Below are 26,630 nucleotides of genomic sequence, written 5' to 3' on the forward strand. Positions count from 1 at the left end.
AAAGAGAGACCAAGATTAGTTAGCTGTTGTAGATGTGAAAGATAAGAAACAGTGTAAAAGGCCTTGGATAAGTGAAGAAATTGAGAAGAAACAAGTCTTCTGGAGTCTCTTGCTTTACTAACAGTGTCCATAAATGATAGTAAGGCAGTAGTAGTAGTACTGTGAGCTGGTCTGAATTCACATTGTGTTGATGTTAGTAGTGGATTACTAAGAAGATAGCCTAGAAATTGTGTGTGGACACACTTTCCAAGAAGCTTTGAAATAGGAGACTGGACAGTAATAGGATGGTAACTGGAAATATGAATAGAGTTACCTCCTTAATGGATAGGTATAATGAAAGACATTAAGAGTACTGAGACACAGGATTCTTGGATGGATCTGTTAATAAGTATGCTAACAGAGTATACAATAGCTTCGGCAGCTAGTTTTAAATATTCCGCAGGGAAGTTGTCAGCAAATATGTAAGAAGGTTTGAGTTTATAAAGTAGTCTTCTTACAGTATTAATTGAAGCAGGCTGAAGTATGAAGGTAATGGGAGTTACAGGAAATGCTTGTGGTGAGTTGAAAGACAGAGGAGTGGAAGGAGAGTGCATAGGGGTACACTGAGACAAAGGTGCATTGGGCTTGTTGCAATTTATGAGAAGAGAAGAACAGGGGTGACGGGACAAACTTGTAGTGATGTTAGATATTCTTTCAATAAAGAGTGTGTGGAATACACTGGCAATTTGTGTGAGGGTTTTTATCTGGATGTGGACTAGGATTGCTTTTTTTCCAGGGTTAAGCAGTGAAGTAACAGAAGACCAGAATTTCTTGGGATTTTTTTATGATTTGTTTGTAGTTTTTATATAGTAATCATTTTTATCTTTGATTACTTGCTTTTTGAACTGGTTACAGAGCTGCCTACACGTTAGCAGGTCTGAGGAGGTTTTAATTTTTTTAGCTATTGTTTCCATGTTTTGTCCCCATTAATCATTAATGGTTTTGTTGGAATAGACGGCCATGCAGCATGGTTGGTTTTGATTCTTTTTATGCGAAGGGGAGCAACAGTGTTTGAGGGTGTCTAAAATTGTATTAAAATCAGTAACTGCTTCATCTAAAGGTAATGTTTTTAGCATAGTCCAGTTCAGCCAGTTGGTCAAAGTTACAGAGGTTTTGCATTGATTTGTACTGATGTTCCTTATATAGGAGAGAAGTTGTTCTATGGACATCAGCAGGAAGCTGGTCACTTAGCATATCAGGGAGACTGCTAGCCTTAATAATTTTACTAGGTCCTATGGTCAAGATCCACTGTTAAATCTAGTTGGAGTGGTGATGAGTTGGATGAATCTAAAGAACTTTATGTTACAGGATGGGAATATGGAGGTAAGGTTCTGCCAGTTAATATTAACATCTCCTAGGATGACAGTTTCATTTCTGATGGTATTAAGAGATCCAGGAAAGGATATCTTCTAGAACTGGAATATTATGGCTAGGAGGTATATATATTACTGTAACACATAAGCTTTTAGTTTTATTTATCTTTAAAAAGGAGATAATAATTTCTACATTAGAGAACTGTGAAATAGGATTAGAATAAGGGATAATATTGTATGAGTTGGGGTAAAGCAGTGCTATGCCATCAGTTTTTTTGTGGCTCCTATCTGCCTTAATTATATTACAGAAAAAAAAAAAAAAGAATCCAAGCTGCTCAGTAAGCATCCACCTTTAATACCAATCTGGTTATTTTGGCCATTCGCCTTCACAGGATATGACATCAAACTTTAATTAACTGCTTTTATACAGGTAGGAACCCATTTAAAATCAAACAAACAATCACTCACTTTAAACAAGCAAACATTTAAATACAAAATTATTTCAAAATTCTTTAAACATAACTTAATAAATTAAATACAGTTAAAAATACATATTAACTTCTAATTTAAACGTTGAGAGGATACATTTCTATAATTTAATATCATTTTCATTTCCAAAACATTTAATTTACTTACAAAATCACCCTCTCTAGAAAAAAATATTGTTGTGCCAACACACTAAAAAAGAAGCCATCATCTGATCTCCTGTGTTCTTTACTAAAATAATCTGCTACCAGACTTTAAATTTTGGTTACTAATAACACCCAAATGCTGCCAAATACGAATTTTAAACTTACAATTTGTTTAGCCCACACATCAAAGGGAAGACCTACAATCGCATCTAATAATATAGACGACCTTCCCCAGGCTCACAACAAAACCTATCATTAGCAACAAACTTTCTCGCTTTAATCTTAGATCCAGTAAGATTTTTAACTTTGGAACATACTTTACAATGTCCTCAAGCAAATGTACCCTTAGAATCTGAAAATATAACCTGTTACTTATGAACAAGGGTCAGAATTTCTCTCAAATTATTATATTTCCCATAGGAGAAAGTAATATGTTTAGTTAAAAGTTTTCCTGCCACTCCATCATTACTAACTAGATGCCACAAATCACTAAGGGTGTTCTCCAAAATTTGTAAGAAGGCAGAATACATTAAAACAAAAAATAACCTATCTGTACTTCTTACCTTCCTCTTATCAATGCCCCCATTATATCGCCCTATATCATGTATGTTCATCTTTTACCTTCCAAAAGTGTTTTTTGGCCCTATTAATTTGTGCTAGTGTATAACCTCGAACTTTAAGTCTATTTTCAACGTCATTTAGCTCTTTTTCTCGTAGAGTTTCGTCTGATGTATTATTAAAAAGTCTCCTAAATTCACCATAGGGTATGCATCCAGTAAATGCTGAGTGTGCATACTAGGGGCATAAAGAAAATTATTTACTGCAGTTTCCTTTCTAAAAGGTTTACATTTAATATTTTTCCCTTTCTCCACATATAATGTGACATCTAGAAAATTAATACGACTTCCTACTTACAGAAAGTAAGCATTTTTTGAATTCTCAACCTAAGAAATGGTTAAGTATAATACCTGCCCATGTAAGTAATACTCAACTATTACACAGTTTAGAAGGACTTACGTGGCAAGATGATTTTATTGGAGGACGGTGGATATAAATTCATTGTATACAAATATGCAACATAAATGGGGACGTGAAGCAGTAGAAAATATCTTGGGGTGGGACTCCGTACATTCTTTTTCTGATTTCTCTTTTGGAATTTTTTTTTTACCCACAATTATTTTTATTATGAAGATTACGCTTTTTTGCAGGTGAAGGATACAGCTATGGGAAATCTTTTGCCCAGACTTATGCCATTTTATATATGGGAGATTCTGAAAGGAAGTTTTTGTATCCTGCAGAATTTTTTTCTGAACGCATGGGTTTATTTAAGAGGTATACAGATGACTTGTTTGTAGGGGTGGAGAGCACAAATTTTTGGAAGTACTGAATAATAACCCCCATGGACAACATTCCTATGAGTTAAAGAAGTCCATTAATTTTCTAGATGTCACATTATATGTGGAGATAGGGAAACATGTTAGATATAAACCTTTTAGAAAGGAAACTGCAGTAAATCATTTTCTTTATGCCACTAATATGCACCCAGTGCATTTACTAGTTGCATTACTCTATGGTGAATTTAGGATAATTTTTAAGAATACACTGAATGAAACTCTAAGAGAAAAAGAGTTAAATGAGGTTGAAAACAGACTTAAAGTTCATGGTTATACACTAGCACAAATTAATAGGGCTAAAAAAAATAATTTTTGGAAGGTAAAAGATGAACATACAAGATGTAGGACGATATAATGGGGATGTTGATAAGAGTATGGTAAAAAGTAAAGATAGGTTATTTTTGTTTCAAGGCATTCTCCCTTCTCACAAAGTTTGGAGAACATCATTTGGGATTTGTGGCATCTAGTTAGTAATGAAGTAGTAGGAAAACTTTTTCCTAAGCATATTAATTTTTCCTACGAGAGGTATAATAATGAGAGAAATTCTGACTTTTGTTCATAAGCAATGGGTTATATTTGCAGATTCTAAAGGTATGTTTGCTTGTGGACATTGTAAAGTATGTGCAAAGTTAAAAATCTTACTAGAATTACTATTAATGGGAGAAAGTTTGTTGCAAATGATATGTTTTGTTGCTAGTCCGAGGGGGTGGAGTATATTACTGAATGTGATTGTAGGTCTCCCCTTTGGTATGTGGGACAAACAAAACTCCGGGGGGTGTATATTATTGGATGTGACTGTAGGTCTCCCCTTTGGTATGCAGGCCAAACAAAAAAAGAAGTTATGTACTTACCATAATGTTCCATCGGAGTTGTTGCTTTTCATTTGTCTTCAACCTATGGGACTCAGATCTGGCACAGATCTGACTCTGCTGTATACTCCAGCATTGGAGCTAAAATCCTAGCTTCCTCCCCTACCCACAATGCCCTGCTCTCCCTCTTCCCCTCAGATCGAGTTTGTTGCAGGACAACACCATCCAACCAACAGCAGAAAAAAAATAAAAAACGTAACCCCTGACCACTGAAGGGATAGACACACACCAGACTCAACCCAGACTAAGAAGAAGCCTGCGCCTGTATCTGTCCAGTTCACAACATAACCCAAAGGCAGGGGGAAGGAGGGAGAAATGGTTAAAGACAAATGAAAAAGCAACAACTCAGATGGAACATTACGATAAGTCCATAACTTCTTTATCTGATGTTGTTGCTTTTCATTTGGTTTTCAACCTATGGGACAGACTCCATAGCTACAATAACCTTGGAGTCTGTCCCACAGGTTGAAGACCAAATGAAAAGCAACAACTTCTTTATCTGAAGTTGTTGCTTTTCATTTGGTCTTCGACCTAGGGGACAGACTCCATAGCTACAATAACCTTGGGAGGCCCTCATGGAAGGATGTTCCAAAGCATGGCAGAGCTAAAGGAAGCCCTACGCCTGGAGAGAATGTCCAATTTGTAATAGGAGATAAACGTATGCGAAGAGGACCAAGTGCCAACCAAACAAATGTCATCAATAGGAACCCTGGACCAAAAGGCCGAAGAAGTAGACACTGATCTACTAGAATGTGCCTGGACAGGGCCAGGTAGAATCAAACCTTTGGAACAGTAAGCTGTAGAAATGCAGCTGGAATTCCAACGGGCAAGAGTGACCTTAGAAATAGGTTTTCCCAAACGGGGCTTAAAAAGGGATACGAAAAGTTGATCAGACTGTCAAAAAGTTTTGGTTCTATCCAAATAAAAGTACAACCGAAGTGGCTGCTGCACAGATATCATCCATAGGGGCTCTGGAATGAAATGCTACAGAAGTAGTCACAGATCTGGTAGAATGAGCCTTTATTCTGGAAGGTAGGGATAGATTATTCTGTTGGTAGATAAATGTAATGACGTTTCTAAGCCAGGAGGATAAAGTCACTTTGGAAACAGGTTTTACCCAATCTGGGTCCTGCAAAGGCCACAAACAATTGATCTGTTTTCCTGAAAGATTTAGTCCTGTCCAAATAACAATGAAGCTGCCAATGCACATCAAGAGTGTACAAAAGGTACTCCCCTCTATTAGAATGCTGAGGGAAGAAAACCGGCAGGTCAATAGATTGGTTAATGGAAAAAAAACAGAAATGACCTTGGGCAAGAAAGAAGGGTCAGTACGAAGGGACAACCTATCCGTGTGGAAGATTAAGTAAGGTTTCTTGACACTCAAGGCCTGCAGCTCAGATACTCTTCTCGCTGAGGTAAGTGCTACTAGAAGTAAGGCTTTCCATGACAAAAATTTTAAATCACATGAATCAAAGGGCTCGAAAGGAGAACCTGTGAGAGACTGAAGTACCAAAGTCAAGTCCCAGGGTTCAAAGGGAGGCTTGACTGTAGGTTTAACATGTAATACTCCTTTCAAAAAGGTCTTGCATAGGAAGAGTGACATAACTGAAAACTTATCAAGACCATTATGAAAATTGGCGATAGCTGCTAAATGTACAGTGATCATTGATGCTGAGGCTCCTGCATGTAAGAGTAGTCAGGTATTGCAGGATCTTTTAAACAGGCATAGGGAAAGGGTCAAAGTTCTTATCTTTGGCCCAAATAGAGAACCTAGTCCATTTACTAGAATAAACTTTCCTGGTGGAAGGTTTGTGTGAAGCCAGAAGAATTTCACGAACAGGAGATGGGATGTCAGGCAGCCTGGCAATCATTGGAAGTGGAGGAACCAAGCTGTGAGCCTGAGACTGTGCAGGTTCGGATGAATCAGTCCCAGAGGATGAGATAACAGGTCTTGGGAATGATCCATGATCCAGGGTTTGTGAATCAGATGAGGCCATAGAAACGGGAACCAGACTTGATGGGGCCAGTAGAGGGCAATGAGGATCACTTTGCTTCTCAACCGCTGAGCTTCCTGGAGAAATGTTGGAATAAGGGGAAATGGGGGAAAGGCATACAGAAGACCGGGGGCCAATTGTGCATTATAGCGTCCCTCGGTGGTTCCCCCTGAGGGGGGATCAGGGCAAAGTAGCTTCTGCATTTGTAGTTTAAGGGGGAAGCAAATAGGTCGCAGCAAGGCTTGCCCCAGTGTTGGAAGATCCGATCCACTGTTACAGGGTTGAGGGACCACTCGTGAGGCATCAGGATGTTCCTGCTCAGATTGCCCACAATAAGGTTGGAACTCCTGGGCATGTGCATTGCTATAAGGAAGCGGCTGGAAGCTATCGCCCAGTGCCAAATCCTCATGTCTTCCTGACACAGGGGCTAAGACCTGGTTCTGCCTTGCTTGTTGATATACCAGACAACTGACATGTTGTCTGAATGAATTGCAATGGTCCCAGAGGTTAGGGGTGGATGGAACACTTGCAACGCTAAGAGAACTGCCCTCAATTCCAGGACATTTATGTGCAAATTGGCCTCCAAGGGGGACCAGGTGCCTTGGACAATCTTTCCCTGGAAATGCCCCCCCCACCCTAACAGGGAAGCGTCCATGGTCACCGTAGCCATGGGCTGGGAAAGACAGAATGGTCACCACCAAAGATTCGTTTGTGGCTTCATTCACAATAACATTTCTTCCTTGCAACAGTTTGTAAGACGTATGATGTAGTCGAGTGGGTGAGCTAGCAACAACCATTGTGCGGAAAGGAGCCACTGCAGAATGTTCATCTGCAGTCTCGCCAGTGGTACCAATGTAATGGCAGCTGCCATGGAACCTAAGTGTTGCAGTACAAGATGTGTTGGTGCATAGGTCTGAGGAAGAAGGTCTTGGATTTGGTGTCTTATTTTCAAAAGCCTGTGAGGGGGGAGAGAAGCTTGACAGGATGTTGTCAAGAAGACCGCTCCAATAAATTCCAGTGTCTTCGTTGAGGACATTTGAGATTTGTCCTTGTTGATTGTAATCCCCAAGTGGAGAGTGAGACCTTGAGTGTAAGAGAGGCTGTGGACTAGGAGATTCCTGGTCGGAGAGGTAAGGAGCCAATCGTCTAGATACAGAAACACCTGGAATCCTTGTAGTCAAAGATGAGCTACCACTACTGCCATACATTTGGTGAACACTCAAGGGGGGCTGTCGAGAGACCGAATGGCAGTGCCCTGAACTGGTATTTTATTTGCTCCCTGCCGGAAGCGAAGAAACCTCCGGGAGCGGTGATCAATCTTTATGTGGCAGTACGCATCCTGGAGGTCTATGGAGCACCTTCAGTTGTCCCTCCCTAGGAAGGGAAGAATGTACTGTACCATGACCATTCAGAATTTTTGAGGTTTGATAAATTTGTTCAATAGGCTGAGATCCAGGATTGGTCTCCAGTCCAGTCTTTTTTGGCACTAAAAAGAACCTCGAGTAAAACCCGGATTCTGTCTGGTCTGGTGGGACTGGTTGGATGACTCTTTTTCTTAGCTTTTCTATTTCTAAGGCTGCTTATGCCCTCTGATTGGGTGGTACATCAAGGATTCATTTGACGGGTCTGGGAGTTAAATCGAATGGCATTTGGTAACCTCTGAATATTATTCTCTACACCCAAACATCGGTAGTAATAAGATGCCAGGCTGGTAGATACAGAGAAAAATGACCCCTGACTGCTTCCAGAGGAAAGCACTCGGGCTGCTGCTCAGGAGCGCAGGTAGGGTCTGCCGGAGAAAGAATCTCTAGCGCCCTGGTTACGCAAACCCCCTCTGCCCTGAAATGGGCATCTTCCATATGAGTTGCCCCCTCTGCCCCAGGGGATTGTTCACCACGAGTGTCAAGAAAAGATCCTTGGGATTTCTTGAACCACATTTTTCCTCCCTTCTGGTTCCTGTTGTAGGACCTCTGGGGATTGGAAAAGCATATGTCCACAGCAAACAATGTCTTTCTGTCTTTCTCACTACGTGCAAGTGTGTCTCGTACTTTGGGTCCAAAAAGAGCAGATTTGTCGATAGGTGCGATTTGTCGACAGGTGCATTGACGAAGGAAGATTTAAAGGGGTCTGCGAAGTCACACAACCACATCCAAACATTACGTCTCATGACAATGCCTGACGTGGCAGCTCGAGCTGCCTCCTCGGTGGTGTGAGTTATCAAACGCATAGAGGAGTTTGAGATGGATTCAAGGGTAGTTAGCTGTGAGGTGACGGTATCACGCACCTCATCAGGCAACACCCCCACCAAAGAGGAAGACATTTCGGAAATTGAGTCTCTTTGGAGCAGAGTAAAATGTGTCAGATAGTTCAGCAACCGAATTGCGAAGGTCGTTGAAGTATAGGTCCGCTTCCCTAGTCTGCCCATGGTCCGGGACTCGCTGTTTGGAGGCTGGACAGTGGAACTATCTTATGCCAGTTCCCTCTTAGTGGCCACCGCCATGACCACAGAATCAACTGCAAACTGCTTGGACCAGTGGGGCTGGTCTTCAAGTGTACATAAAATTTTGTCTGGCCTCCGGGGAACAGGTTCTACATTGTCTAGGGCCCTCCAAGCATGCTGCACAATGAGTTTAACAAGGTCATCTGCCGGTGGAGTCACCCATGAAGTAGATGGCCTGGCACGGAAGGCCTGCAAGAACACAGATTCCTCAGAAGAAGGGTTAGAGGACTTCCAGTCTCCCCGCTGCTTGAGGATTTCGAGAATGTCTCCGAATGAGACGTCATCTGGGGAGACCATGGGGACCCTTCCTCCTCATCACAATCAGTGTCTTCGTGATAGATTCCTCAGGGGAATCAAGGTGCTTCCTTTTGCACCATTTCTTCTGGGGTGGCTCCCCAGTGGGATCTTCTGAGGAGGACTCCGGCAAAGGGGTTCCTTTCAAAGGGGGTTCTTCTAACTTCCATGCCCGGGGTCCTGAAATAGAGGGTTGGGAGAGGTGCATGCTAGGGGGGGGGGTTCTGTTACTGATGTCATTGGTGCTGACTGCGAACCTTCGGAGTGAAAGACCCTCTCCACCTCCTGGACAGCAGGTCCACCCGAGGAGGGATGGGAGCCTGGAACTGGGAGGGACAACCTTGGAACCAAGGTCACACCCCGCCCTGGGGAGCCCACCTCCAGGTGAGGAGTTCTGAGAGAACTGGAAGCCATCGCAGCCATGCAGATAAGACAGCGTCAGCGAAAAAACAGGCGCCGGGCTAGGTACCAAGTTACAAACGGGTCCAAGCACTGCTCCAAGAGAGCACTGGCCGATGCAGCAAGGGTTGTCAGTGCAGATGGGGAAACACTGCTGTCGGAGCCGAGACAGTATGCACCGGAGTGGACATCTGTACCGAGATCTCCGGGATCTGGGTAGAGGCTGGAGGAGGATAAACAGGGGAAGATGTAGTAAAAGATTCAGAGCCAAGGGGGGTGGAAGGTCAGGCTGGAATGGGCAATCCCCTAGCTCGCAGAAGCTGGTCCACAACCTGCACTAGATCTAATTCAGATGGATCTAAAGGAGGCTGCTGAAGGAGAATCAGGTCATTCTAGAAAGGGGCTAAACCTCTGCCCCAAAAAAGGGTCGTACGTTACAGAGTATCTTGTCCTTGGCAGGTATTCAAGTTTTGGAGCCGATGGAGCCAAAGAAACTGTCGGCACCGTGGCCAGGGATGGTGCCGAAGCAGGTACAGTCATCGGAGCCAATGTCAGATCCAAGGAATGCATCGAAGTCAGTGGTGCCGAGGTTGGAACCGAAATAGGGGTGAATATCATGAAAGGCACTGAGGGAGAAGACACAGAGCCTGGTGCCAAAAAGGTCTGCCCCAAGGGCGCCGGCGAAGCACAGAGCCGACTCAGTTCCATAACTGACGGAGATGCAGGAACAGAGTGACTCCTTTTTTCCTTATGTTTTTTGGTCTTGGAGGGGGAGAGACGTCCGACCCAAATAGAGACTCTGAAAAAGGTGTCTTGAGTAAACCTTTTAAAATAAGTTTATTTTTACGTTCTGCTAGTGTACAATTACTAAACCTAGTACAAATGTCAGTCAGCTTTAATATGATCCATGCCCAAACAGTAGACACAACGAGCATATGTATCCGAGTTAGGCATCTTATGTCCACACTTGTCACACTGTTTAAACCCCAACTTAGCTTTGTCTGACATAGTAAGGCAACAAGGCTATCCTATAGAAAAAACAAAATAAGGGAGAGAAAAAAGGAGAGAATACCAGAGATGGTATTTACAAAATACCACAAGTGGTAAAGAAGAGCCTGTTAAAGGCAGGAGAGAGGAACAGTATCAATAATGGTAGAAATTAAATTACCAAGGTAAAGGGTAGGGAACAGAACTAGGTTATAGGCGACAGTGAGAAAAAGCTAACTTGACTAAAAAATAAACAATTTTGAAGAGAAACTGTCTTAAAATTAGTAATTTTCTGCTTAGCTTTGAGAGAGATGGCTAGTACATCTGACTAGGAATGCGGAAAACGAAATCTGGAGTAACTAGGAGAGGGGTATTATGGGTAGGTCTTAGCTGAGAGTATTTGGCTGGTGCAAGCTTGGAAACGGCCATATCGGTTCAGAGGATGGAACCAAGGTCCTAATAGTAATTAATGAACAAAGATTTACAACATCAGATGTAACCTTTCTGGAGGCAGAAACACCCTTCTCTGTATCATGTTCAACTGAATGCCAATTAAATCTAACATGTGAACAGGTTCCAAGTTTGAATTGGCCATACTGATTTTTATTCCCAGGAAAGGTGCTAGGAGAAGGAGGTAATCCCTGGCTTGAAGATGTCGATGCCTGGTGGGAGTGGAGAGGAGCCAATCGTCCAGGTAAGGAAAGACCTGGAACCCCTGCAGTCTCAAGTGAGCTGCCACTACTGCCATCACTTTGGTAAACACCCGGGGAGGCTGTGGTGAGTCCAAAGGGGAGTACTCTGAATTGGAAGTGACTGTCTCCCAGCCAGAAGTGAAGAAACCTTCTGAAGCGCCTGTGCATTTTTATGTGATAGTACGCATCCTGAAGGTCCACCGAGTACATCCAGTCATTGTTCTGCAGAAATGGCAGAATGGACTGTAGAGTGACTATCTGAAACTTCATTTTGGCAATGGACAGGTTCAGGGTAGAAAGATCCAGAATGGGTCTGAAGTCCCTCAATTTCTTTGGCACCAAAAAGAACCTGGAATAAATAACAAATCTGGACTGGTCTGAAGGGACGGTCTGGATGACTCGTTTTTCAAGCACCCTGGCGAATTCTATAGCTGTTGCCTCCCGCTGGCCGGGTGGAACAACCAGGAGGTTTTTCTTCGGAGTGGTGGAATGGAATAACATCTGGATATAATCTGAAGCACCCAACAATCGTTTGTAATGGACTCCCAGGCTGTTGGGTCCAAAGAGATGGAGACATGCCCCCAACTGCCTCCAGAGTGGAGCAGTCAGGCAATCATTCAGGATTGCTGAAAGTGTCCGCCCAAGAATGAATCTTGAAACCCTTGATTCCTTGGATTCCCTCTGCCACGTGGATGGCATCTGTCATTTCCCCCTCTGCCCCTGGGGAAAGGTTGACCATGAACATCCTGGGAAGAGCCTTGAGACTTTGGAAACAAACAAATTATTAACCCCACGCTGGTTCCTAGAATAGGTCCATTCTGGAGCAGAGAAGCAGATCCCGATGGTAGACAAGGTCTTCCTGTCTTTCTCGCTCTGGGTAAGAATATCAGGAGAAGTAGGTCCAAATAAAGTGGACCCTTCAAAGGCCACTGAAACCACCATGGCATCAACCAGGGAAAACCTTAGACCAATCTGGCCTGTCCGAAGGGGAACAAAGTACCTTCTCCAGGTGCTTAGGAATGGGCTCAACCATATCCGGTTCCTTCCATGCCCTGCAGGAGATGAGATCTACCAAAGGGTCTACAGGGGTGACACCCAAGATGTAGAAGGCCCTGTGACAAACGCCTTCAGGAATACAGACTTGTCAGGGTTGGATTTAAGGGAAGACCACCCACCTCTCTGATGCAGGATCTCCATGATGTCTTTGAATGAAACACTGTCAGAGGGTGATCGGGGGGAACCCTCTTCCTCATCCAAATCTGTATATATATAATCAATTAATTTAAACGTGAAGTACTCATAGTATATGTGGTACTTTAAAGAGAATGTATGACAATAGTTAGGATAAAAATTTATGGAAGTGGGGATTGAAAAGATTTAGAAGAAATGGGAGTGAGACTAGACTGTAGGAAGTAATTACTGCAGCCTGAGACTATATGTGAGTTTAGTGGGCGTGGTTACTCATTAGGGTAATGAGATTATGGGACTGGATAATGAGGTACAGTGGGAAAAGTTTGCAGAACTTAAATTCAGATATAGAGGGGGGTGGGTAGGGGAGCCTGAGAGCAGTGATGACGAACGGAGTGAGATACATCAGGCCCAGGAAACGAAGTACTGGAGGAGGAAAAAAAAAAAAGTATCAGTAAGGTAAATCTTTTTCCGTGCTTTTTACTACAAGAATAGACCAAGTATTACTAAGGTATTTGCTGTCAGAATTTCCCATTATAACATCATTGTGTAAAATATTTAAAGTTAGTTCATAGTTTAGGATCATAGTTTTAGTGCTAGACTAAGTGCCCTTGTGGGCCATTTAAGCCTAGCCAGTTACCCTCCATGAGACTCAAACCCTGCACCTTGTGTCTGTAAGGTAAACACCTTATCTATTATGCCAACCTCCCCCCTGTAAAATATTGCAGGGGAAGAGACAAAATGTTAAAGTATAGGAAAGTAAGTTAGAACTGTCTTATGTGGTTCTACGTCTGTTATGTGCAATAGATAAATTGAAATATAAATACTAATTCAAGCTAAGTTGTTATTAGGTACTGAGTATTTTAAGGTGAACTTAAACAGAATCTGTACCCGAAATACACTTCTGCTTATTAACAGACTGTGACTTTAATAAAGTGCATCAATTTATTTGGTTACATCCACGAAACCTATGTATGCCACCCTTTACAATACACAGTTGGCAATAACCAGTATAGAACAGCGATAGCATTATAGTTAATCTCAAAACGAGTAAGTATATTAACGGAGTATTATGTGAACATACATAGAATGCAGACTGTCCTGGTCTAGTTATCCTGTGAATGGCGCAGCCATGAGGACTTGAGTTTTTCTGTATTGCGTTACTTTCGCCATCCAGCATGCAGATCAAGAGACTAGAGTTCTAACAGGGTGGTATGCCTTTAGAACCTATGGATTTAATATTAAACAGATTGAGTAAAGGAGGAAAGATATATACAGATGGCAATAAAAAGTAAAGCCAACAGAAAAGTAAAGGATAACAGGAGATTCAGAAGGCTATCATGAAATGTAAAATTTGGAAGGCAATACAAGTTATCTCTTAACAATCCTTTAGACTGAGCTAGGATGGCTATATAATCTCTAAATCATATTCAGATTCCACAGCGCAGAAATCAGTTGTGGGGATAGAAAGACACTTTTGCCATATCAACTTATAAAAGTACTAGAAGAATGATGGTACCTACCACATACCACATGGAACACCAGTTAAACATAAATATTATAATTCGCTATGAGCAAGCATTACTCAATTAAACATAAGATGCAATTTATTTCACAAAAGTAAGAGGCTGAATGACTACTCACTGGTGTTTACTATACGCGAGCACTCCACACAAACACAGTCACTTACACATTTAAAATATGAATTTAACACCCAGACTCTATTCTATTATGCTATCAAGCTTTATTAACAAACAGAAACTGAAAGGTAAGTAAAAAATAACTGGTATTGAGACATTCGCCCAAGACTGTGCACGTAAAATTATGCAATCAAGTTTTACTAACAAGCAGACAATGTCTCAATACCAGGTACTGTTATCTTTTACTTAACTTTCACTCGCACAGGACCCTAAATGAAAAAGAATGCCAGTATAGTACTAGCCACAAGTTTTTATCATGTGCAAGCATTACATACAGAGACAAATCTTATCCATTCATTGTTTTTATGTAAAACTCAGGTTACACTGTATTAATGCTAAAACACTAGGCAGACTGTAGAACTAGAAATAACTTAAACTTTAAGAAATGCAGCTAATACTGAGGTGCCAATAAAAGAATGCCAAATAAATACTGCATGTTGTGGTTTCACCATGCACTAGTGTTCTGCAGAGACCATTAGTCCCACATCAGCGGACTGAATTAAGCAAAAGCTCTTCTGATTAATAGCTGCTTTCCAAACAGTCAAAATTACAGTGCTATGGTAATGAAAAAGATATATAGCAAACAGTGAGACATCATCAATGCAGTTAAGTCAGTTCATAGTAAAACAAGCAGATTCAAAAAGACTTAACTTGACCAACTCAATGCAATCACTCCAACATAGTTAAATTAATGTAAAAAAAAAAACAGTTGCAGCTGGGTTTACTATGCTTCCCTAAAAAATTTAGGGAGAAAGAAAATCGCATAGATGTTTGTCTCAAAATATTAGATCAAGACCAGCAATACACTTAACATGAGCGGCATACAGTTCTTAGGATGAGCCTGGGGGATCCCTAACTAATATTATCAAAGAGAAAAAGACAGAGATGTATAAATGGTGAGCATCAGATGGAAAGTTGTTTATGAATGGCACAAAGCATGCTGGAAGTATTGGGGTAAGATAAAACCCCAGAGAAGATACTAGTACAGTGTCTGCACCAGGCCCAGGAAACTTAGTATTGGGGACAAAAAAACTATTAGTTAGGTAAATCTTTCTCCATGCTTTTTATTACAAGAATAGACCAAGTATTATTAAGGTATTTGCTGAGAGAAGTTCCCTTTATAGCATTACAATGTAAAATTATATTTAAAGCAAAATACTGCAGGGGAAGGGACAAAATTTAAAGTACAGGAATGTAAGTTAGAACTGTCTTACATGGTTCTATGCCTGTATTGTGCAGCAGTAGATAGCTTGGATTAGTATTTATATTTCAATTGAAGTTGTTATTAAGTATTGAGTATTTTAAGGTGAACTTGCACGTAAATTGTACCTGAAATACACTTCTACTTGTTAACCGATTGTGGCTTATAATTAAATTAATAAAAAGTGTATAAATGTACTGGGCTATGTCCAAGAAACTTCTGTATGCCATCCTTTTGCAATACACAGTTGGAAATAACCAGTATAGAACAGCGATAGTGTTATGGTTAACCTCAAAAAGACCCAGTATGTTAGATGAGTATTATGTGAACATACATAGACTGTAGACTGCCCTGGTCAACCTATCCTCTGAATAGGGCAGCTGTGAGCACTTGAATTTGCCATCCAGTGTGTAGATCAGAAGAGACTAGCATTCTGGGATGGTGGTGTGCCTTTAGAATGTGAACAGCACACACTTCCTAGGAGGAGACTGGGGGAGCCCTAACTTATACTACCAGAGAAAGATGTAGAAATAATAAAGATAAAAAATAAATAAATAAATAAAACTAGCGCAATAGTATTAGCCAGCTGACAGAAATGATCCAAGAGGAAATGGGATATGTATGGTGAAGTTTTGTACTGATAATAAATGGGCTAAGGTAACAAAAGAGATTTACTATTATAAAGGGCTGTAATACCATCTCTCAAATTAAGATTAAGACTCTGTTTTATTGGTATAACTATGCTGTTGTTCAATTAAAAGAACAGATTCTACAAAATTATAACTGAAAACCATAGAGTAATTACAATCTATCAAATAATGTTACACACAATTATACAATAGTCATTGCATCACCATCACATTAAAAATACCACAAATCATGGATGAAAAATAATACAAGTGGCCCAAGCAAATATTAATTATATTCAGGGTAAATTATATACATGCCTAGCAAAGCATATGTGGGGCTGGACTGTACAAGAACTGATGTTCAGGGTAATGTACTGCCCTGAGCTTCGAATACTTTTTGTAACCTGTGCAATTCTGAAAGAAGGCTTGCTTGTTTCCATATTATATGTGTACAAATAATAAAACAAATAAGCTTAGGGTGGACCAGCTTTCTAGGTTAGATCTGTAAGCTTCATATTTGCCTCAAATTATGCCTATTATGCATATTCAACTGCTGTGGTCCAGGATATCAGTTATGCAGACTGCTTCTGGGGCATCCTTCTATGTCTTATGCAAGATTCAACATATAAATTTCAAATGGCTAGAAAATAAAGTCTTCTTAGCTCTTCTCTAAAAGTTTTGGGTAGATCAAGAAGCTTTTCATGCATTGTACTTAGTGCATACATCTGACTGCACTCATGTCCTTCCAAAAAAAATCAGCATGAAAACGTAAATAATGCTGTTCATAAACATTAAATGTTGAATCATGTTACCAATTCACAACAGTGTGACTTAATCATAGGATGATACTAGGCTATTGGCCCGGAGGCCCTTATAAGCCTATCCAAGAATTTTGTCCATATTCCTACAAAGTCAGCAGCTGTTTCCCCTGTCCAGCAGGGCCACAGGTGGGATCCCAGGGGTGTACTTTCTGTTTCCCATCCAGTCGTCCAGGTTCCTCTTAAAGAGTGCTAGTGAGGTACTCTGCTTGACATGGACAGGGAGTCTATTCCACAGATGGGGGGAGTCTTTGGGACACAAATCTATCCTGCCAACAAGTTCTAGTAATGTCTCAGACAAGGTTAAGGCCTTGCGTGCGGGTTGCACAAGTGGAGTTTGACTTACAGATATGCAGCAACTCCATCAAGGCTGGGTTTGAGAGAGCCTTGTACGCCAGATACAGGTCACCTCTGAGCAGTCTCTACGAGAATGAGTAGAGGGACAGGGCTTTTAGCCTATCTGTATAGGATAGGTGTTTGAGACCCTGGATTTTCCTGGTCAGGAACCTCTGTGGTCTCTCCAGCTGCTGCATGTGCTTGGCAAGGTACATACCGAAGGGGGCACAGTATTCTATAATGGGTTTAACAAGGGAGGAGTTCAGGGATGTTATGACCTCCTTGTTCCTGGACGAAATACCGTTACTTATGAGGTGGGCCATATAGAAAGCCTTCTGTACAATGGAGGCAATGTGGTGGTCAAAAGTCAGGTTGCTATCAACTTGGGTGCCCAAGTCCCTCATGACTGTTTGTGTGCTTAGTACATTGTAATTAATGTGATAATTAGTGGGGACATAATTTTCCCCAAAGGGGATAATGATGCATTTCTTGGGATTCAGTTTGAGGCCATGCTTCTGGCACCAGTCATTAGTTTGCGTAAGGCCCTCTTGGAAGATGTGCACATCACTAGGGGAATTTAAGACAGCGCCCAGCTTGCAGTCATTGTTTTTTGACAATGCTCATGGAGAGTGTACTGCAATGGGTTTCTCGACTACAGCCCTCTATGGGCAGCATTATACGGGCAAGATGGCTCTATACATAGAATGGAGCAGGAAAAACATCTCAGCACAATGCCTTCAAAGCGTTTTGTGTTTTTTTAATCTAGCCCATAAAATTAAAATGGTCTTCACTGTTTAATAAATACTTTTTTAAACTCATTTATACCTCTTACACCTCAAACTAATAATAGTTTTAATGTTGGTACTCACCTGGGTAGATTAATTTCATCTCTTTTTTGGCCATGGCGATCAAAGATTTTTACAGTATGGTCAAACCTGTTAACATAACAAATCAAATAAATCTCAGTATATGAAAATACATCATTCTGTAATGCTTTTCCTAAGAAAGTTCTTCTGTGACATTAAAACTAAAGGCCTTACGATAATAAATAAGTATGAATGTGTGCGTAACTATTTCAATTTTAAATAAAATACCATTACTCTTGCAGATGATTTAATTACTTGTAAATTCACTTTTCAGATTCTATTACAATTTGTTTAGTAACTTACCCTACTACAGCAAGGTAGTTTCCCAATGTCTTCTGCCAGCTGTATTGGACAGGAACAGCAAGCACTGCTTTTTCTGTTAAGCTGAACACACGCTGAAAAGAAAGGGAGGTACACTGCATTATACAGTCTCAGAATTCATTTAAGAATCAAGAATGAAAGAAGGGAGTCCTTGCATGTCTATACATAGCTGAGTGCCAGCATTTTCAATTCCATAAGAGGATTTATTTGCAAGAAAATGCCAAGTTAATGAAATAAACAGAGAAATTTATTGTAGCATGGAACAGACACTATATTATCTTAAAAAAAAAAAATCAAGATTCTAATGTCATCATATCCACTATGTAAAGGACAAAGACATTGAGCCAAGAGGTCTTATCAGTCACTATGTTCTACATGTCTGTGTTGCGCCCAAAACTTTCTCCTAAGGCTTCCGAACCTCACACTTTCCCAGACAATCACTAGAGCATTAGTGTGATACAAGAAGCAATAGCTTGCTCTAATAAAATTGTAAAGGTTGATTTCAGACAACTAGTAAAAAGACTTTTTAAAGACAACGGATGCATCACACAAAGCTGTACAGTGTAAACACAAAAACTACTTTAAATACTGCCAACGAGGAAAGTTTCTAGATTAACTTAAGTAAATCAACTCAGTGAGACTCAGATGAGCTGCAAAATGATGTCCTGTTGTTCTCAGGCTCAAATTAAGGGGTTCCTTTTGAAATGTCAGGCCAAAAAAGGCTTAAAACACAGAAAGGAGAATCTTGGAAATCCCCCCCCCCCCAGCCCCCGATCTTATACATACCAACTTGAAGAAAAGGGAATACTCTGAGAAATGTCATCCTGGACTTGGTATATGAAAGCCTATTCATTTGGCCATTCAGTCTCTGTATTTTGTGACTCACTATAGCAGGTCCTGACATTTCAAATGGTTACCTACAATAAGTATCCTGTAAACGCAAAGGGTTGAAAGGTAGTGCAGCGGGTCTATATATCACTTCAGCAAACTGTCACTTCAACGAATGGCATTTCATTGGAAATGCATTCATAGAATTCCCCTCATGTGGGGGCCTGTGCCCCACCCCACCCCCTCCACTAATCATAAATACCAACTCTGAGATTGCACTACAGTGGGGAAAGGGCAAATTTCCCAATCCTCACTGTACCACGATCTCAGTATGAACAGTTTGACAAATGGCATGTTCGATGTAAATGCACTGAAAATGCAGTTTGATTAATTGATTTTTCGCTGAAATGATAGAGACCCTAATGCAGTACCTAACACATCACCTTGTGAATTACAGCTTCAGCTAAGTAAAAGGAAATATGAATTCCATTGGTAGTGCCTGCAAAACTATATGGCACTACTAAGATCAGCAACATGTAAGTGGATGTTCATCTTTAGTCACCATGACTTACAGCTGGTTGAGTATGAATTCTAAACTGAAATGAGAGCTCTTCTTGATCTTGTTTTTAGAAACTGCACTTCTAGGATTGCACTGTACAAGAAAAGTGCTTTATTATATAATTTTATGTATCTATGAGAGAAAATAAAAATGTATAACACAATATGTAATCTCTCCATCCATAATACTCATTTTCCCATTTTTGCACATAGGGTTGGGGTGTCACATCAACAGTGACCATCATCTTGAGCCAATGTTCACATAGTCAGGTGGCTAGCCCTGCCATGGCTGTTCTTCCATACTACACATATGGGCTCACACTTACGTCCAGTTTAGAGTATCCAATCTACCTACTGCATAATGGTTAAGGTCTTTACCTAACAGACACAAGGTATGGAGTTGGGTCTCATCTCTGGGCACTGCCTGGTTATTGGCTAGGCATGTTATTGTCTTCCGATTGACTGCCTAGTACTGAACTGTGAATACTGAATGTCTTTAGAATGTGGGAGAAAACCAGAGCACCCAGACATACCCCATGTTAACACAAGGAGGAAATGCAGACTCCACACAGAAGGCACCCCAGATGAGAATCAAATCGGAGGACCTCTTGCTGAGAGGTGACAATGCTAGCCTTTGGGTCACTGTGCTACCCTGGCAATTCTACAAACCGGTTTACAATGCTATAATTGAAAAGTGTTATATACAGCTGCTACTGAGTGATACAAAATGCCAACAAACCCCAATGTCAGTGACAGCAATACCAGATACAAAAAGTAGAAAACTAATTAAAAAAATACAACTGTGTAGATAAATTATCAATTGTAGATGTTCTAGTAGCTCCCTGTTGCAGTAGTCTTAACATCTGAGACTTTCCACAAATGTCCCGTCCATTCAGACACCCTATACTAAACTCATGATCCTTCCCCTGTAAGAATACATCCACTCTAGGTACCAGCCAGTGTGCTGGTATGAGGTGTGTTCATCTGTGCCATTTTCGGAGCTTCCTTGCCTTGAAAATAATTAAAACAGACAAAGGACTAACTTTGTAAAGTAGTGTGTGAACCCTGATATACTAATATTAAAATCAGACCGAATTCTGAGAACAAAGGAAGTTTAGAAAAGGGGAGGAAAGATATTAGGAAATACCCCACCCCAGCCAAAAGGTAAAACTTGAATAGAATACTTCTAGAGAGGATGGAGAAAGGGTACTGGTACTGAAACAGTGATCGATTTCAACTTACCATTGTGGTAGGTTACCTACACAAGTGTACTGTGTTCTTCATTAGGTCACTGTTGCAGTATTAACATCTGGTATGACTGCCGAAGCTTGGTCAGATTGGGTGGAGGAATGGGTAGTCCCACTGAATTTAGGATGCCATAAAAGTCCAGCCTTAGCAAACCCAGTTCTTGCTCTGGTCTGAATACTCAGTTTATAGTATTTAGTAAAGGGATGAACTGGGAATCAAGTGACAGGTTCAACAATGCCTTTCGAGTATATATTTTGCATAAAAGCCTGAAGTAGCACTGCTCTGGTAGAGCGGACTTTAACAATCCCTGAAAGCTGTTTGCTACGATTTGTATAAAGAGAAGGGAATTGCATTACAGATACACTAACAAATAGTTTGTTTGGAAACAGATTAGTCAATTTTCTTTCCTGCAAGAGACAAAATACCGGAAAAAATCTGTCCAACTGCTTGTATCTTTTCTAGGCAAGACCCGAGTAGTCTGTGAAGTCTGGACAATGAAGAATTCTTTTTCCCTTGTTTTGAGGATTTGCGAAGGATGCAGGTAGCTAGATAGGATTGATTAACAGCAAATTATGAAACCATTTTATGCATGAAAGAAGGGTTAGTTTAAAGACGCAATATTGTTAAAATGAAAAAAATGTACAAAAGGACCTGAAAGTCAGATATATACTTCTATTCTAGGTTAAGGTAACTAACAAAGCACTTTTCCAGGTCAAAAACTTCAAACAGGAATAAGCAGCTGGCTCAAAAGAAGGAAGAGTTAGCTTTTCCAACTGTCAAAGGAGTTTAATGTGAAGAACTCCTTTGAGACAGAGTATGACCCAATTACAGTTAGACAGATGAGGGTCCAGTGGCAAACAAGCAGAAGTAGCTGAAAGGTGTACCTTAAGAGAATTGTATGAAAAGCCAGACTTCAGCATCTCACAGAGATATTAGAGAACCGAGGCATCCTGCTTTATTACAGTCTTATCCTCTGTTTTGACACCAGATAGAAATCCTTTTCCACTTGGAGAAATATGACTTTTTAGCAGCTCTATAAATTTGCAGCACATCCTTACAGAACTGGTGTCTGAAAGGAATAGAAAATCATGTTATCCACACTGTGAGCTTTGTACTGAAAGCATTTATTACTATTGCTTGTTTGCAAGGAGTCCTGGAACAGAACAGACTCAGTTGCCTGTTCTGTACTGATGCAGATATGTCTGTCTGAGGAACTCCTAAATGATGGATAAACTGAAGGAAGACTTCTACATCTCTTCTTCACTCATTTGTGAATGCCTGCACTAGTTCTACCTAGAGAATACTGTGCCCAGATGGTATGGACAGCTAACTACTTGTAAAAAGAGATTCTGATGATTGGCTTCTTCCTAAGCTGTTATGTCTTGTCTGCAAAAGGAATAAGACTTTGTTCTGCCTTATTTGTTTATTTACCATATAACTGTGGTATTGTTTGTCACTACTTGGAGAGAATCCATTATTCATAGTTGGTGCAAAGCTTTGAAGACTACTGATCACGGGAATAATCTTCTTGATATCAATGTAACTCTTGTACAAGAGCGTCCATATACCCTGAACCTTGATTTCTTGGCAGCACGGTCCCCAAGCCATATCCGAAGCTTTTATTGCAATACTCTGAACTGGAGGAGGCTGTACAAAGTAGGCCCCATATTGGAGTCTGAGTGGACCACCACAGCAAGTCATAAACTGGACAAGGAATGATCAGAATTTGCTAGTTAAGAGAATGCTGGTTTTAAGTCCAGAATGACCACAGATACTACTGGAATCTCCTCATATGAAGCTTGATATATGAAACCATGAGAATGGTTGAAGTCATAAACTCAATATTTTTTAGAAATTCTCTGTCTGAGCAGAATTCCATTTTGTTAGACTCAGAAACGAGATTTTGTATGATATTTTTGTCTAGAACAGAGGCTGTTTATATTGTGGCATCTAATATATACCTTAAAAAACACTCTGGATTAAGGGAAAGAAAGTAGATTCTTTTAGACTGAGTGTAAACACAAGATTCCAGGGAAGATTCATAAAGTAATTCAAGCTTTTAGAACCTCTGGACTGGAAGTAGTTTGAATTAGACAATCATTCAGACAAGGATAGATATGAATTTCATGGAGTCTAGAAAAAAAAGATATGAATGAGACAAGGCACTTTGTTAATACCCTTGGTGTTGCAGAAAGCTCAAAGGGCAATGAAGTAAACTGATAGTGTCAGCTCAAGACAGGTGAATTTTAAATAATCTTCTGTGACTCTTGTGAATAAGAATGTGTAAGTAAGCACCATTTTAAATTCAGAGTAACCAAAAGAGCATTTAGATGCAGAAATAGTTTAAAAATGCTTAACCTTCAACCCCTTCAAAGAGGAACTCTCAAACATGTGTTTTGTCTGGCTTCCAATCTGCTTTTTTCCCCTAGGGACTATAAGCAGTTGTTGTTGTTGTGTCTTTTGGCTTTTCCCGGTTAAGGGTTGCCTCAGCCGAACTCCAGTCCGATAATGATTGACAGTAGATTTGTACGTGTCAAGTTGCCAGCTCTGATGCACAACCTTCAACGAAGGTACGCCCATTCACGTATGTCTCCACACAGAAGACGCTCTAGCTGAGAATCGAACAGGACAACATCGTACTGTGAGGCGACAACGCTACTGCAACACCACCACCGCAGTTAGGGACTATAAGCAGTATTGAACAAAATATTTTCCCATAAGTATGGCGGCACTTCTATCATTCCTAACAGGAGAAGGCTTGAAATAACAGAAGGCATAAGATGCTCCTGATCTCTTGGAACTGGAGAGATGCCTCAGAGAATATGATGTTTCACTGACACTTGTAACCTCTTCTTTGTATGCTTAAAACCCAATAATCTGAAGTGATTGTTTCCCATGTGAGGCAAAGAGAAAGCCTGACAACAATTTTGGGAGAGAAGGTGCTGGTAAGGACAGGGAATGGCAGAGGAAAAGTCGAGTGGGAGAAGCACAGTTAAGGCTGATCTCTAATTTTATTTATATATTTATTTGTTGTTGGTGAAATCCTGAAATCTAGTCTGCTTGGGTTTTCCCTTGCCATTTTCTTTTAAACTGGCTTTTTCTTGTTTATATTTGAATTGGCTTCCAAAGAAAGGACATGTTTTTTGCAGGGTAATTTCTGTCATATCTAGACACCAAACAAAGAAAGTTATTTTCCTCCTTGTACCACTTTATAGCTCTCTTCCTCTCTTGAAGACTTCAGCGGTGGGTCCCCCAAATACCAAATCTTTATCTAAAGGAACAGTTTGATCTTATGCTTCCATTACAAATCTTAAATATTCTAACACATCTTGTCTACCACCACTAAAATGGAATTTAATCGGTTTGCCATGGTGCATGGTCGCGCATGGATATCTGAAAGGAGTGCAGTGACATCCCACAACTGCGAATGCAGATGTTGCAAATCGCAAAATCCTGCCCCCTTTCTGACCCATGTTAGCACTCGTTTTTGGATGTAGAGAGGTAGGAAATGTCAATTTTGGTGTTTCTGCGACATTCTAACCACCCAGGATTCGCTAATAAAATTTGCACATATACAGGTTCAAGCATTGTGTCCTTACCACAAAGGGAAAAACTGCCACAATATTAACCAATAAGTCTAGTGAATCAATAAGTCTATGTGGCACATTCTAAAAGTCACAAACACTTTTAATACAATAATAAAAAGTGAGAGCTTTCACAAATAAAATTGCTTCATCAGAACTTACAGAAAACACACATCACTTCCTTTTATATTAATAACATTCAAATAGGCCAATCAGAATACATTACAATATTTAAAGAAACAGAATAATTTAGTCTGATCATAAAACATAAAATAGAGAATAAACATATATTATTTTATTTCCTAAGCTTCCTATCCCTCAATCTGGCAGTGACAGCTATATGATCATTCAGCCACCTGCCTAGATGGGATCCAAGTTTAATAATCCATCTTAGTTCCCTGTTTTCAGTGACATTAGAAATGTCACCTAATCTATCACTCTCGGGTACTAGCTCTAACACATTGAATTTAAACTGATGTATATTCCCTAACTCTAAGGTATGTTTCACTATGGCACTATATGTATGCCTTTTTGTAAAACAATATACATGGTCCTCAATACGTTCTCGCAGACGTCTGTTGGTTTTCCTATCATAAAATGATTTACAATGCATATATCGGGCTAAATATACAAGGTTCTTACTATTACAATTTGCATTACTATGAAAATTAAATTCCATGCCTGCATCAGGGTGCTTAGAGTCTATTCCCTCATATATATATATATATAAAATCACAAAAATTACATTGGCCACATCTAGTGGTCCCTTGTCCTAAAAACTGAATCTCAGGTTGGGACAATGCCTTTGGATAACATAGCCTACATTTTAGATTTTTAGTGTTTTTGTAAACTACATATGTTTTTTCTCCAACAATCTGAGCTGAGTATCAGTTTGAAGTATCTACCAATTCCTTTGTAGGATATCTCTTATTGTTTCATTATCTCTAGTATAGGCAAAGGTAAATGAAACATTATTCTCTGGTTTTCTATAGACCTTATTTTGCACCTTGGATTTAGAAAAATGTGGTCTAGCTCTATCACAACTCATGGCTTTAACATTAACTGCTGTCTTGTGCATCTCGTGTTCATGATACCCTCTACTAATAAAGTCATTGCTCATTCTAGCAAATTCTTCATTCCATCTAGCTTCCCTATCGGTAGCATGGCTTGACCTTTTAGGATATTATTGAACACATGACTAGGGTGCATGCTAGTTCTGTGAAGGTATGACGGACGATGACAGTCCTTGGTGCATTTATCGGTATGAAAATGGCCTTCATCATTAATACTGATCCGAATATCTAAAAATTTGATAGTATCTCTCGAATATTTTCCTGTGAACCTTAAAAAGTTGTTACTATGGTTCATATAGTCAATTAACTCAAGTAATTGTTGTCCGTCAACTGCCCAAAGAATAAAAAGGTCATCAACAAACCTTCTGTAAAATAATAGATGTTCACATGCTAGTGCATGTGTGAGCATGTTTTATGATTCCCACACAGCCATCACCTATTGGCGTAGCTATTGGCACATGGTGTGCCCCTAGCTATGCCCAACATTTGTTGATAGTACACGCCGTTAAACAAAAACGCATTACTGTGTAAAATTATATAAAGTAAATCACATATCAAGTTTATATGCATTTCAGAGTAAGAGCTATTGCGTATCAAAAAATTGTTAACCATCATTATATCTTTCATGTTAGGAATCACTGTAAATAGTGAGGTTACGTCATAGGTTGCCATCAAAAACTCATTCTCAACAATACCATACCCATCAATGAAACAGTATAGGTCCTGTAGCATTTGTTTAGTGTCACGCAAAGTATATTCATACTGTTCTAGCACTGGTTTTAATTGCTTGTCCGCATAAATAGATAATGGCTCTGTTAGCCAACCCCTTCCCGCTACAATTGGTCTAAAAAGGGGTTTATGCAGATTCTTGTGGACTTTAGGGTGTCCGTGCATAGTTGGAATCAAGGGTTTCTCCACAACAAAATAGTGGAATAACTCCTTAGTTAGCATACCTTTCATGACATATTGCATTAGAACATTCTTAACTCTTTCATTAATATCATCAATTTCTGATAAATAAATCTGCTTGCACACAGAAATATCCTGCAACATCTCAGACATAGATGTAAACTTAAATTCACTGTCCATAATCACTATCAGGCCTCCCTTGTCGACCGGCCTTATAACTATGGCAGTGTCATTCTCAAGTGTTCTCAAGACTAACTT

The 26,630-nt window shown here is 40.1% G+C and overlaps 1 protein-coding gene across 1 annotated transcript in view; it reads right to left on the reverse strand.

The window, feature by feature from the left end:
- The window catches only part of WDR19 (WD repeat domain 19), a 3,663,919-nt gene that overhangs the window by 3,570,231 nt on the left and 67,058 nt on the right, over positions 1–26,630 (reverse strand). Inside the window, exons 2-3 of the mRNA XM_044062937.1 lie at positions 18,155–18,246; positions 17,855–17,920 (exon numbers count right to left, since the gene is read on the reverse strand). Of these exons, the coding sequence (XP_043918872.1) occupies positions 17,855–17,920; positions 18,155–18,246 (158 nt within the window). The remainder of the gene's footprint in view (positions 1–17,854; positions 17,921–18,154; positions 18,247–26,630) is intronic.

The sequence above is a fragment of the Protopterus annectens genome, chromosome 2.part1, assembly GCF_019279795.1.
Source record: "Protopterus annectens isolate FY-2018-M chromosome 2.part1, PAN1.0, whole genome shotgun sequence".
Lineage (NCBI taxonomy): Eukaryota > Metazoa > Chordata > Ceratodontiformes > Protopteridae > Protopterus > Protopterus annectens.